The sequence below is a fragment of the Triticum urartu genome, chromosome 6, assembly GCF_003073215.2.
Source record: "Triticum urartu cultivar G1812 chromosome 6, Tu2.1, whole genome shotgun sequence".
Taxonomy (NCBI): domain Eukaryota; kingdom Viridiplantae; phylum Streptophyta; class Magnoliopsida; order Poales; family Poaceae; genus Triticum; species Triticum urartu.
In genome coordinates, this window is record NC_053027.1 from 19,955,692 (window position 1) to 19,971,132 (window position 15,441).

Here is a 15,441-nt window from a genome sequence, read left to right on the forward strand (position 1 = left end):
GCGAGGAGCAGCGCGACGGCGGCGGACGACGTACAGGTTCGGCGCGGGCGAGAGCGAGTGAGAGGGAGTGAGTGTGAGAGGGTGAACCGCTACAGGATAAGGTAAGTAAGTAGTAGCGCGTTTCAGAGAAACGCGCTACTGCTACGGGCCGTAGCAGTAGCGCTGGTTAGTGGTACGTGCTACTGCTAAGTGGGGCTAGCCATCTGCACCCAGTACAAATATAGCAGCAGCACGGTTTCGCAGAACGCGCTACTGCTAAAGTAGTTGCAGTAGCGTGTTTTATTTAAAAACGCTACTACTAAGTAGCAGTAGCGCCCTGTTTTGTCCAGCGCTACTGCTAAGATGCTGTGTATAAAGTTTTTTCTAGTAGTGTATGAGGATACGTGCAATTTTTGTGTGGTATATGTAAAATTCATCAGGAGAGGATTTGTGACACGCACGTGCATGGGCACAAGCCCCTCGCGCATTCTTTTTCTTTTGGCTTATGGTTTTCAATATTTCATATTTTTTGAATGAAAAGACTAAATTTAGTTTTGTTTTCATATTCGTGTTTTTTGTTGCGTTCTACAAAAAAATTGCTAAAAGTTTCAACTCAACTAGATACGAGGGACCGAGAAAATCATAACTTCCAGATGTATACGTGTAAGTTTCAAAGATTAAAACTTATAGTGCCCTCCTGCGCGATCTAACTGCTTTGCGGATCGCGGAGTAGTCAGTGGCAAGGAAAGGCAGGGCAGGTGCGTGCTCCCGCACCTGCGTGCCCCTGCAAATTTCTAGGAATTCACTCTTAAAATGGAAGTGATTTTACCAATGGAGCTGGTGCGGCCGCGTGTGCAGTTTGTCCTCTCTCACCTGCTGTCACACATCTAGCCTCTTACCTTGAAAAAATAAAATAAAAATAAACATCTAGCCTCCTGGCCAAAGAAGGTAAGAAACCAATCAAGGCACGAATGCCCAAAAGAAGAACAGTCAAGGCACATGTTGTGCTACCTATTATTACTAGTATAAACCAGTCCTAAAAAAGTACTACTCTCTTCTTTCTGGTTTATAAAGCTTATCTTAAAATCTTGTTTTTTTTTCATTTTATAAGGCTCAATTTGGTTATTTCCCGTCACAAGTTCAGATTATAAAGTGCATTAAATCATTGCATGCAAGTATTATGAGAAAATTGACCAATGCATGTACTTTATGCATGCATGCATTATAATTAATACATTGATAAACATAATTTTTTGAAGAAAACAATAGCTGGTGCTTTTGCAAATTATAAAAAGTATTTAACCACTCACCATCTATCTTGTTTGGTGAGATTTTTAAATTGAGCCCTATAAACCGGAAAGGAAGGAGTAATATAAACCAATCACAATCTGCAGGATGCAACCAGTCAGCTGTGTGCATGCATGCATGTTCATACATAAACAAAAAAATAATCAACCAACAATAATCTAAACGGTTAATCAATCACCCTGAAACAAAGCGAGTATTTGTTAGATTAATGTGCAAAGAGATATACTGATATTGAGAGTGTCTTCTTTTCTAGGGAAATATCATCATATTTTATGTACAACGAATGAAAATCAAATTATGCCCCCCCCCCCCCCCCCCCCCCCCCCACAAACAAAATTATCCCCCCCCCCCCCCCGCCCCCCTAAAAATTATCGCTCCTACACCATTTTTGAATAAAGAGTTTGGTCATTAAATTTTACCATGATATACCTAAAAATACACTATACCCTATGTCAATGTAAATTGCGTCAAAACCCCACTTATAATTTGAGTATTTTTAAAGATATTTTTGGCCCAAAATTTAGATTTTGCTCCATCCTTGTTGAAAACGTCCACACATACAGTGCTATTATTGGTTCTGTTGCAAGGAAAATGAACAGTGATATATACTAGTCGGCGTAGACAAGGTCAGTCCACGCGGGGAATATCAATTCATGGGCGTTTTCAAAAAAAAAAAAATCAATGCATGGGCTGACTCACTGCATGCATGGACCGATACTAGCATATATTCGTCGCACGCAGCTGCATATCCGGCGACGGTACGACGAGGGTTTCACACGCATCATCACGATGATTCCGGCGGCCGCGTTCATTGTGCTGCTGTTCCAGCTCTGCATCTCGGCGCCGGCTGCTCAGGTCACAGGAGGTGCGGGGCCGCCGGCGGCGAGCTGCCCAACCAGCTGCGGCAGCGTGAGCGTGCCGTACCCGTTCGGCATCAGCGAAGGGTGCTACTGGCCGGGCTTCAACCTCACCTGCGACCGGGCGCGCGGCCGAGAGCGGCTGCTCATCGGCGGCCGCAGCGGCACCCTCGAGGTCGTGGACATCTCGCTGGCCAACTCCACGGTGCGCGTCATGGACACCGCGGGCGCCGTGAACATCACTTACTACGGGATCCCCGAGGGCAACGGCACGTGGGGCGGCCTCGCCGGCGCCCGCGCCGGCCCGTACGTGGTGTCGGAGACGCGCAACCAGTTCCTGGTCACCGGGTGCAACGTGCAGGCCACGCTCCTCGGGGAGACCGGCAACGTCATCGTCGGCTGCTCCGCCTTCTGCGCCGTCAACGACCGGTGGTCGAGCGCCGCCACGAGCTCGCTCGAGGAAGTCGCCAAGTGCGCCGGCATCGGCTGCTGCGAGACGCCCATCCCCATCGGCCGCCCGTCCTACGGCGTGGAGTTCAAGTGGGTGGACCCCAACCACGAGAAGGACGGCGAGCTGCCCGCGTACGTTCGCATCGCCGAGAGGGGCTGGTTCGAGGGCGTCTCCACCGCGCTCCTCAACACGTCGCTCGCGGACGCGTCGAGCCGGACGGCGATCCCCGTGGTGCTGGAGTGGGCGGTGGAGTCCAGGCCGCTTCCGCAGCCGCAGGATACGCTGGGCACGTCGGGCTGCCCGGAGGACGCGGCGACAAGCGCGTGCCGGAGCAGCCTCAGCTCATGCCACAACGTCACCGGCAACTACCGCACCGGCTACGTGTGCCGGTGCCATGAAGGGTACCAGGGCAACCCGTACCTCGCCGACGGATGCCAAGACGTCGACGAGTGCGCGCTGCCCGGCACCTGCTCCGGCGGCGAGTGCACCAACACGGCCGGCGGATACATATGCCGGTGTCCGCGTGGGGCCCGCGGCAACCCCCATGTCAAAGATGGCTGCGTCAAATCTTCCTTAGGTAAGCACGACAGCACAACATCAGATCAGAGAGAGACTGTTCTTGCTCTGTTTCACACCAGAGACCATTTCCTAACAAGAGAGACACGTTTTCTGTCAATACTTTTTCAGGTTTAAGTGTCGGCATAGGAATGGGCAGCGGCGTTGGCCTTCTACTAATGGTACTTGGTGCCATCTTTTTTACCAGGAAGATGAAGCGCCGGAGGGCAAAAATGTTGAAGCAGAAGTTCTTCAAGCAAAACAGGGGTTATCTCTTGCAGCAATTGGTGTCACAAAAGGTGGACATCGCCGAGAGGATGATCATCCCCTTGGTGGAGTTGGAGAAGGCCACAAACAATTTCGACAAAGCTCGCGAGATTGGCGGAGGAGGACATGGCACAGTGTACAAAGGGATCATGTCAGACCTGCATGTTGTGGCGATCAAGAGGTCTAAGGTCGCGATCCAGAGGGAGATCGACGAGTTCATCAACGAGGTAGCCATCCTCTCTCAGATCAACCATCGGAACGTGGTGAAGCTCTTTGGGTGCTGCCTCGAGACGGAGGTACCATTGCTAGTGTACGAGTTCATCCCCAATGGGACTCTTTACCATCATCTTCATGCCGAAGAGCCTGAAGCACCGTTGCCATGGTTGGATCGTCTGAGAATTGCAATAGAGACCGCGAGAGCTCTCGCGTACCTTCACTCGGCCGTGTCAATCCCTATAGTTCACAGGGACATCAAGTCTCAGAATATTTTGTTAGATGGCAATCGCGTAGCAAAGGTGTCAGATTTTGGAGCTTCAAGGTGCATTCCGATCGATCAAACGGGGAATGCAACCGCCATCCAAGGGACATTCGGGTACTTAGACCCTATGTACTACTATTCGGGACGACTTACCGAGAAGAGCGACGTTTACAGCTTTGGTGTTCTCCTCATGGAGCTGCTCACCAGGAAAAAACCATGCTCATTTCGGTCGCCGGAGGAGGAAAGCCTTGTCGCACATTTCACTACCTTGCTCGCAACAGGCAATCTAGTCCGTGTGCTAGATCCTCAGATTTTGGTGGAAGGGGGCAAGGAGGTTGAAGAGGTAGCTATGTTGGCAGCGGCATGTGTGAGGATGGAAGGAGACCACCGGCCGACCATGAGGCAAGTCGAGATGACACTCGAGAGCCTTCGAGTACCCAATGAAAATGCTAAGATGTATGAGATGGTTGCACCTAGCTATGCAATGGTTACGGGTAAGAGCACAGAGGAGGTGAGCAGACAATATAGCCTAGAAGAAGAGTATTTGTTGTCATCAAGATACCCACGATAGTGAATGTATTTTGGTGCTAGTTAAGTTTAACTAGAAACTAAGGATTTTTTTCATTGATTTGTACACAAGGATTAAAGGGCTTGTATGTTTTACTATTTTTTGTATTTTATGGAAACAACGAGGCCTCTCTTAACCATGTCATACACACCAAGGAACGAGCCCTTTAAGTTTGAAATGGGGCTCGGATCTGAAGTGGACATAAGACACACATACGTATAAGAAAGAAAAAGATTTTAGTAGTGACTATCAAGCGTCCTTGACTGGGTCAGTCAACACATATGGATAGTTAACCTTAGGTATGCAGGTTGTGACACCAAAGAAAATGCAACACGGGTCTTCTTTTTCTTTTCAGAACTATCACGCATTTTATTTATTCAGCAAAGTCTGGTGTCTCCTCAGAGATCAACCTCAAGATACAATCAGGTCGGGATTCAGTCCACACATTACTCACCCCCTTCCCTAGCTAGAATATGGGCGATGTTGACGTGTTTGATGGGTCTCTTTGACTAGGTGTGGAATTTATGCTAGTAGATGATCTCATACATATGTGACAGATGTGGAATGGGAATTTGGGGATGACATGAAGAAATTATATAAAATACTCTCTTCGTTCATTTTTATAAGACCTTGAAGACATTTCAAACAATGTGCTAAATATCTCATTTTAAGTTGTCTGAAACGACTTACATAAGTGAACGGAGGAAATGGTTCAATTGCTTGCTTCGAGATGTATCTAGGTGCAACTTAGAAGAGTTAATAATACACAAGAGTTATTGACATATCATTACACTTTAGCTACACGTCAGGCAACTGAATGTTTAATTTGGGTCAGTCAATATTGTAACCGTTGATTCAAGTAACGATATACGTGTGAAAGTTCACAATGGATTTGACTGCCCCGTTGATTTCCTCAGTCGATTTTCGTTTCTTGCTGGTGCATGCATGTCTTCAGTTCTTGTGCGTAAATGTACATTTGTGTGTGTGTGTGTGAGAGAGAGAGAGAGAGAGAGAGAGAGAACAACTGAGCACACACTTTTTTCCTTGTGGTTTTTATTATCTTTTATTTTGTTTTTTTAGTCAGGTTTTGTTTTTTCTTTGTGTGTATGTTTGGATGTAACTGTGTGTAAATGTACACGTGCAAGTATTATATAATGTGTGTGCAAATTATACTAGAGTGCGGAAATTTCACTATTATATGTATATTCTTGCATACTATAAAAAGTGCAATTTTTATGCTATTTGTGCGAAAGTTTCTTATTTATTTTCTTTCTTCTTTAGGGATAATATCAATACCACTAATTCATTTTTCTTAGAAAATGCCATTTATTACTATTATTTTTCTTTTTTTTGTGTGCAAGTATGCACGCATGTACTAAAATAATATGTGTGTAAATTATATAGGATTTCGATGTTACACTATTATATGTGTATTGCTTGCATCTTACAAGAAGTACATTTTTGGTGCAAAACTGTGTGCAATTTTTTAATTTTCTTTGTTGTTAAAAGGTAATATCAATGTCATCAATTCATTTTTTCCTTAGAAACTTTATTTTTATTTTGTTTAGTTTTTCTTCATTTTCTGTCTTCTTAAAGGGTGATACCAGCGCCACTAATTCATTCTTGCCTTAGAAAACTTCATTATTTAGGTTTAGTTTTAATTTTATTTTCTTTCTTCTTTCATGATAATACCAATGACATCCTTTTGAAAAATGCTCCGGAAGCTTTGTTGGTTGATCATGATGCATTTGCTTCTAAAGCAGCATGGCGGTGCATCGGAGCTTGTCGGCGATGGCAGCGTGTCAGGCGTCGAGATGGTGTATCATTGGGCTGTTGGAGTCGCCAGACAGGAGACGTGTCGGTCTGGCTGCTCGAGCGGGGCAGGCCGAGGGTGGCGTGGGTCGCGGGCGGCCGGCTCCGCCGTGGCCGTTGGTTGGTGGAGTTAGCGGCGCGACAGTGGTGGTTTGGCCCTACCGCTCTACTTCCGACAAGTCATCTTTCTGTCATATGTCGATCTCTTGTATCTGTGTGACGCCCCCAATTTGACCGTACCAAGATTAGGGACTCACGGGAAGATATCACAACACAACTCTACAAATAAAATAAGTCATACAAGCATCATATTACAAGCCAGGGGCCTCGAGGGCTCGAATACAAGAGCTCGATTATAGACGAGTCAGCGGAAGCAACAATATCTGAGTACAAACATAAGTTAAACAAGTTTGCCTTAAGAAGGCTAGCACAAACTGGGATACAGATCGAAAGAGGCGCAGGCCTCCTGTCTGGGATCCTCCTAAACTACTCCTGGTCGTCGTCAGCGGACTATACGTAGTAGTAGGCACCTCCCGAGTAGTAGTAGTCATCATCGACAGTGGCGTCTGGCTCCTGGGCTCCAGCGTCTGGTCGCAGAAATCGGGTATAGAAAGGAGGAAAAGAGGAAGCAAATCAACCGTGAGTACTCATCCAAAGTACTCGCAAGCAAAGAGCTACACTACATATGTATGCATTGGTATCAAATGGATTAAGGGTACCGTATGTGGACTGAACTGCAGAAAGCCAGAATAAGAGGGGGATAGCTAGTCCTGTCGAAGACTACGCTTCTGGCCACCTCCATCTTGCAGAATGTAGAAGAGAGTAGATGGTAAGTTCACCAAGTAGCATCGTGTAGCATAATCCTAACCGATGATCCTCCCCTCGTCGCCCTATGAGAGAGCGACCATCGGTTGTATCTAGCACTTGGAAGGGTGTGTTTTATTAAGTATCTCGTTCTAGTTGTCATAAGGTCAAGGTACAACTCCAAGTCGTCCTGTTACCGAAGATCACGGCTATTCGAATAGATTAACTTCCCTGCAGGGGTGCACCACATAACCCAACACGCTCGATCCCCTTTGTCCGGACACACTTTTCTGGGTCATGCCCGGCCTCGGAAGATCAACACGTCGCAGCCCTACCTAGGCTCAACAAAGAGGTCAGCACGCCGGTCTAAATCCTATGGCACAGGGGTCTGGGCCCATCGCCCATTGCACACCTGCACGTTGCGAGGGCGGCCGAAAGCAGACCTAGCCTAGCAGGCGTTCCAGTCCAATCCGGCGCACGCCGCTCAATCGCTGACGTCACGAAGGCTTCGGCTGATACCACGACGTCGAGTGCCCATAACTATCCCCGCGTAGATGGTTAGTGCGTATAGGCCAGTAGCCAGACTCAGATCAAATACCAAGATCTCGTTAAACGTGTTAAGTATCCGCGAATGCCGACCAGGGTCAGGCCCACCTCTCTCCCAGGTGGTCTCAACCTGCCCTGTCGCTCCGCCACAAAGTATCAGTCGGGGGCCGTCGGGAACCCAAGCCCACCTCTACCGGGATGGAGCCACCTGCCCCTTCAGCACCCATCTCCGAACAGTATCATAAGTAATGTAACAATATAAAGTATATATCATATGCCCGTGATCACCTCCCGAAGTGATCACGGCCCAGTAGTATAGCATGACAGATGGACAAGAGTGTAGGGCCACTGATGAAACACTAGCATCCTATACTAAGCATTTAGGATTGCAGGTAAAGGTAACCACTGTAGTAGCAAGGACAGGCTATGCATCAGAATAGGATAACGGAAAGCAGTAACATGCTACACTACTCTAATGCAAGCAGTATAGGGAAGAGTAGGCGATATCTGGTGATAAAGGGGGGGCTTGCCTGGTTGCTCTGGCAAGAAGGAGGGGTCATCAACATCGTAGTCGAACTGGGGTTCGCCGGCAGTCTCGAGGTCTACCGGAAAGAAGTAATGGAGGGGGAACATAATGAATAACAAAGCAGTCAAAGCATCACAAAGTGTAACATGGCATTACGCGGTGCTAGAGGTGCTAGAGGTCAACCCTCTCATCTTTGACTGTTGACATGGCACCGCGTATCCTATTCTGATGCATAGCCTGTCCTTGCTACTATAGTGGTTACCTTTACCTGCAATCCTAAATGCTTAGTATAGGATGCTAGTGTTTCATCAGTGGCCCTACACTCTTGTCCATCTGTCATGCTATACTACTGGGCCGTGATCACTTCGGGAGGTGATCACGGGCATATGATATATACTTTATATTGTTACATTACTTATGATACTGTTCGGAGATGGGTGCTGAAGGGGCAGGTGGCTCCATCCCGGTAGAGGTGGGCTTGGGTTCCCGACGGCCCCCGACTGATACTTTGTGGCGGAGCGACAGGGCAGGTTGAGACCACCTGGGAGAGAGGTGGGCCTGACCCTGGTCGGCATTCGCCGTTCGGATACTTAACACGTTTAACGAGATCTTGGTATTTGATCTGAGTCTGCTACTGGCCTATACGCACTAACCATCTACGCGGGGACAGTTATGGGCACTCGACGTCGTGGTATCAGCCGAAGCCTTCGTGACGTCAGCGACTGAGCGGCGCGCGCCAGATTGGACTGGAACGCCTGCTAGGCTAGGTCTGCTTCGCGCCCCGCAACGTGCAGGTGTGCAATGGGCGATGGGCCCAGACCCCTGCGCCATAGGATTTAGACCGGCGTGCTGACCTCTCTGTTGTGCCTAGGTAGGGCTGCGACGTGTTGATCTTCCGAGGCCGGGCATGACCCAGAAAAGTGTGTCCGGACAATGGGATCGAGCGTGTTGGGAAATGTGGTGCACCCCTGCAGGGAAGTTAATCTATTCGAATAGCCGTGATCTTCGGTAACAGGACGACTTGGAGTTGTACCTTGACCTTATGACAACTAGAACGAGATACTTAATAAAACACACCCTTCCAAGTGCTAGATACAACCGATGGTCGCTCTCTCATAGGGCGACGAGGGGAGGATCATCGGTTAGGATTATGCTACACGATGCTACTTGGTGAACTTACCATCTACTCTCTTCTACATTCTGCAAGATGGAGGTGGCCAGAAGCGTAGTCTTCGACAGGACTAGTTATCCCCCTCTTATTCTGGCTTTCTGCAGTTCAGTCCACATACGGTACCCTTAATCCATTTGATACCAATGCATACATATGTAGTGTAGCTCCTTGCTTGCGAGTACTTTGGATGAGTACTCACGGTTGATTTGCTCCCTCTTTTCCTCCTTTCTATACCCGATTTCTGCGACCAGACGCTGGAGCCCAGGAGCCAGACGCCACTGTCGATGATGACTACTACTACTCGGGACGTGCCTACTACTACGTACAGTCCGCTGACGACGACCAGGAGTAGTTTAGGAGGATCCCAGACAGGAGGCCTGGGCCTCTTTCGATCTGTATCCCAGTTTGTGCTAGCCTTCTTAAGGCAAACTTGTTTAACTTATGTCTGTACTCAGCTATTGTTGCTTCCGCTGACTCGTCTATGATCAAGCTCTTGTATTCGAGCCCTCGAGGCCCCTGGCTTGTAATATGATGCTTGTATGACTTATTTTATTTGTAGAGTTGTGTTGTGATATCTTCCCGTGAGTCCCTAATCTTGATCGTACACGTTTGCGTGTATGATTAGTGTACGGTCAAATTGGGGGCGTCACAAGTTGGTATCAGAGCCGACTGCCTGTAGGAATCCCCCTTCCCCACTCCTTGGCCGGAGTCGAGTCTAGACATTACAAAACTTTTTACTAACATGGTTGTGTGCCTTACGGGCCCACGTCGCCATTGGGTGGTATTAGGATCTCTTACTCCTCGCCTATGCTCTGGGACTCTGATCTTTCTTCTATTTAGGTTAAATAATTTTACTAAATCTGACTCTAGGTTCTCATAACTACTTTCTCTCGGAGAGCCCCTTCGGTCCAGATGATCGCCTGTTACACCAGAAGATTTCGAAGATACTATCCGATATTCTCTCAAGACTCTGTGCCCGTTGCTTTTGCAATTCACTACCACCCAAATATCCCTATGGTTAATACTTACACCTGTTGTTCTTACTTTTATTCCCAGTCGATCTTGTTATTACAAGATACCCCGAGAATACTTTGTGCCCACTGCCTTGCAGTTTCTTGCCACATGAATACCCCTACGAATAATTTCTCACACTTATCGAGTGTCCACTCATCCCAGTTGATTCAAGTAATTCACAAAAGTCTTCGAAATACTATTTGAACTTCCGAAAATCCTAAGCAGCCTATTGCTCTTGAAATTCTTGCTGGCTTGCATTATGGTTAATCCCAGAAGTCTCGTTACCTTATTGGCATCCCTTGTCATTATCATGTTGAGCCCGTTGATTCAATAAGTTGCGAATGCTCACAATCCTCAATCAGATCCTAGAATTCATCCTTCCGGCTCAGACGTCATTTTAAACGTGAGCTGGTTCTCGCTAATCAAATTGTCGTCGATTGTGCCCCTAAGTATATTGAACTTATCCATCCTTGATCAGAGCGTCTGCTTCTGATCCTTAGCTTGGTAAATCATAATTCATTTGCAATCGAGCTCTAAGTTACTCAGTTGTTTCTATAATCCAATGTCTTTGCATTGATTCTTCCTCTGATTGAGTACCGATACTCACATCAGCCCCTTTGTGGACCGCCATACCCATTGCTGAGTTATTATCCGACAATGTCCTTCACAACCAAAATTCTTGTGAGTTCTTTACCTGATACATAATGCCCTTGGTAAATTGTATCATCTGCTTGGCCAACCATGCTCTGCTCTCGAGCTGGTGGTATTTACTATTGAAGCTTGTGGTATATGTTTCCACGATACCCTGACAGGTTGAACCTATGCCTTACTTTATATTTGTGAACTCGGAAGTTTTCACGATTCATACTCATCTGGTATTTCACCAGGTAAGACTTTCAACACTAATGCCTTTATCAAAGCGAAAAGTGAATGGAAGGTTATACATTGAAGAAGTGGGAGTCGACCTTGAACCCTGCGTTCATGCCCAGGGACATGATGTATAACTTATCATGGAAGCTGCTCGTAAAAATAATTACCCCCTTGTTATAAGTTCATCTTGTATCCGTGGTTCGATCCTTTATGATCGTGGATTCCGACCATGTTCTCCTTTAAATACCATTTCTCGTGCAAGTTTAAGCACTTGTCTTCTGCAGAGCATTACCCTAGTCCAACCTCTACTTTGATCTGTCATCGAGTATTACCCCTCGGTATCTCGAGATTATCATGGAACTGCATAACTTCTTATGAGTTCTCCATCAAGTGCTACATTCTCACTGATTCCAATTTTTCACATGCCCTGAGTTATTAAACACTCAAGGACATTGGTAACTGAATCGAGTCCGCATCATGATTAAACAACTATTAGTAATCTCCTTTACTTACGAGTTTGTACTCGATCACGTCATTTCTAGCCTGATCGGCTATATCAGTATCGTGCTGATTTTAACTGTGCTACCTGGTCCTTATTTCTGGAGCACCACTTTCGGCGATGAGCTAAGCTTACGTCGATCTTCCTTGTCTTATCGCTTCACCTCGAACAGCAAGCTTGATTTTGAGTTTGTGTCATACCCATGGTTCCAATAACCTTTCACTTCATCATTCCTTAAAACTTTGATGTCATCGTCGATCGATTACATCCTCATGAAATCTCTCGACACATGTGTCGTGATCATCATCAACATTCTGAGCTCTTCCAGGATATCAATTGAATTCATGATGAGAAATACTATCCTTGCCCTCGATGATTTGTGTTATCATCGACCACTCAATTGCCTTCCGTTCAACACAAACTTGTTCATCTTTTGCGTTATACCTTGAGATCCTTGCTATCCAGCAATTGTTCTTCTTTACCTTGGAGCATTACCATCTTTTATGTCAAGAATGTCGTGAGAATTTCACTAACTCTTGAGAATTCTTGATATAAGTGATACTTATCACGATCACCATTCTTTTCTTGGTCCCCGTGTTGTTCCTAACAGGAATACCGACAGATGGACTAGTAATTTTAAAAAAACTTCTAGCAACCTTATTGCTTTGAAGTTAATGGTCAACATTTCATTCTTAGACTATTGGTTACCGAATCGCCATTCTGACATTGTTTGTGCTACCTAAGTCCGTATTCGGGTGCACCGTCAACCAATGTTTAATCGTGTATGTTTCTTCGAGCATACCTCATTATATCACATGAACCGACAAAAGCTATCTCCTTGTTCACATAATTGTGGAAATCCATCTTTTGGGAATCTCGATGTATTGTCGCTGAGTACATCAGCCACATCCTCTTCTTCTCCTTGGTTTAATGATGAACTCATGATTCAGAACTTGCTTCCATAATTCATTTCCCGAGGATCTTGCAACGCCATCTCGTCAAATTGTGTTGCACCCCTTCCTTCTTAGACATCATGAGTCTGAGGTATCCTAACGCCAATCGAATCTGAACCTTGGTCAGATGTGATGGTTGGAACATATTTCCAAGAGTTATAACATTGGTCTTTATATGACCCGCTAAGGTGATGTCATGCCTAGCGCACCTGGCCGGAGAACCTATTGATATAGTTCCCTTTTTAGCAAGGTTAGCAATTCTTCCATGAGGAAATCATAAGACTTATTCTATAAGTTGTTCCTGATGGATCCTTTGTGCATCCAAATTCTGACCCTTACTTGATGACCATGTCAATGCTATCTCGAAGCATGTCTATGGCACTCCGATCTTCAATAAGGACATTTGAAGGTCAATACTAAATTTTCTTTATCAATTATTCAAACACCGTTGTTTGGGTAATGTCATGAAATTTCTCTCCCCTTACTTAGAGGGTTTTCTACTTTATATCCTGTCTTGGATATAATCCTCTGCTTGACTTTGGGAAGGATATACCCCTGATATATGTGTTTAAACACATTTTCCTTTCCGTTGTTTTGTTCAAACTTTCTTATAATACACTTAACTGAGCAATGGTAATTCACTGCTTAGGTAAGCACCTCATGGTACAACTCTGCTAGTAAGACCGTATTACTATAATTGATGACATTTCGGTAGCCACCGATGGACGAGAACTTTGCCTAATGGTCCGCCTCATTCAACGAGCAGGAAAATGGTTCTCTTCGTCCCTCGCCCTTGGTATCGACATTGTTGCCAACATAACTGATAGGCTACCCTCTGACTTGTCTTGCTATCATGACCATGCAAGATATCAATGTTTTTCCTACTTTTAACCACATGGTGGGCCCATAACCCACAGTTCCACAGGATCGAAACCTGACTCTCCTGTACACCCTGTTTCCAAAGTTATTCCTCATGTGTGGTTTCGTAAGTACTTCACGAGCCACCTTCCGAGAGATCATCTATTTTGGTATTATACGCAATACTTATTCCCCTTGCTCTGAACGCCTTTCACCCTTTGTATCGGGCATCGAATGATTGCCTCCCGCTTGAAATTTCTTATGGTATATTCTAACTTAACTCTTGATGTTTTCTTAAGTTCAATTCGAGAGTTACTTTCTACCCCATTCCCTGAGTTATGTACCAGATAGTCAACCTAGTAAGGCCCGTCCTTCTCGAGTCTTCCCCCATATCCTTTTCGTAAGTACGATGAAGATCCCAAAGAAAGGATGACGACTTCATCATTTTGACCTGAAGCAGAAGTATGAAGGCATCAATATATTGGATTGACCTCTTCGAGAAGAGCAACCAGCACCGAGAAGACCCGTTAGAATTTCGTAACCAATCTCCCCCCTTACTCCCCTCCTAAATCTCGGGACGAGATTTCCTGTAGTGGAGGAGAATTGTGACGCCCGGATAATCAAGCTACAATAACCTCTGGTAATGATGCCATGTCATCATGATTACTGTTGCTAATCTCGCGTCAGTTCGAAACCCAGTTCAAATTTTTAAAAATAAAGTCAAACAATAAAAGTTTCCAAACATTAAAACTAAAATGCTCCAGCTATGCCAAATAATGCATAGGTAATTATGGTTAAGAAACCCCATTTTAATAAAATGTTTAAATACCCTTAGGTGAATAAAACAGTAGCAAAAACCAATATATAAATGCTTTTATAATTAACAAAATACTAAACTAAATTGCTTTGGGGTAAAACTTTTTATAGTAGTGGATTGTTCTGAAACATTATTTTAGGGGCTAGTCATATTTTACTAAACTAAAATTAATGTGTAACTAAAATAAAATAGAAAAGAAAAATAACAAAAAGTAAAACTAGTAATAAAACAAAAAGGAGAAGAACCCTCCCTGGGCTGTTTGGCCCACCCACTCCCCCGGCCTACATATCCTAGTCCAACCACCCCACAAACCCTAAACACCCGCACTCCTCCCGATCCCCTCGCTCCTCTCTCCCCCACGATCCCCTTCTCCCGTCCCCGTGCAATCTGGATCGGGGGAACGGTCTCCGCCGCCGTCACCTCACCTCACTGACTGCCCTGCCGCTCGAGTCGCCGGCACCAACTCGTCGTCGACACAACGTCGCCTCGTCGTCCCCAGCGCCCATCGCAGGCGCCGCTCGTCGCTCGCCGTCACCGACCTCCTCCCCGCGCCCACTGCCTCGTGCCCTATGGCCCCCGGTGAGGCCATGGCCTCCCTCTCCTCTTCTCCCCCTCTTTATTGCTCGTCGACGTCCTGCGCCCGCGCTAGCGGCGCCCCGCTCCGCCCTGCCGCCGCTTCCCTTGCTGCAGCCGCGCCCGCATAGCCTCGTCCTGCTGCTGCCTTTAGCCGCTGTTGCTGCCACTCCCTGGCCCCCGCGCCTGCAGCTCTCCTGCCTGCGCGCGCGCCCCGCCTCTGTCGTCGCCTCGCTCCCGCGCGCTCGCCATCCTCGGCTCCTGCTGCCGCGCCACGCCACTCCCTGCATCCCGCCGCGCGCGCTCGTCCATCCGGCTGCGCGTCCCGCCACAGCGCCCCTCACCGTCCCTGGCCGCTTCCCTGGCACCGGCGCCCGCCGCTCCCTCTGGCCGTTGTCGTGCCTCCACCGCGCCACTCGCCGGCGGCTGCGTGTGCCACGGTGGCCTTGCCCCGTTACCGCTCGGGCGGGCTCGACCCCGTGTGGGTTACGCCCGCTGCCCACCTACCCGTCACCCGCTATGGCCCCTCTGGGCC

The 15,441-nt window shown here is 46.9% G+C and overlaps 1 protein-coding gene across 1 annotated transcript; it reads left to right on the top strand.

Moving 5' to 3' along the window:
• Positions 1-1,839: 1,839 nt before the first annotated feature.
• On the top strand, positions 1,840-4,621 carry LOC125516860 (wall-associated receptor kinase 3-like). Its single transcript, XM_048682151.1, has 2 exons — positions 1,840-3,172; positions 3,283-4,621. Exons 1-2 carry the CDS (start codon positions 1,969-1,971, stop codon positions 4,464-4,466), a joined length of 2,388 nt encoding a protein of 795 aa, XP_048538108.1. The 5' UTR covers positions 1,840-1,968; the 3' UTR covers positions 4,467-4,621.
• The last annotated feature ends 10,820 nt before the right edge of the window (positions 4,622-15,441 follow it).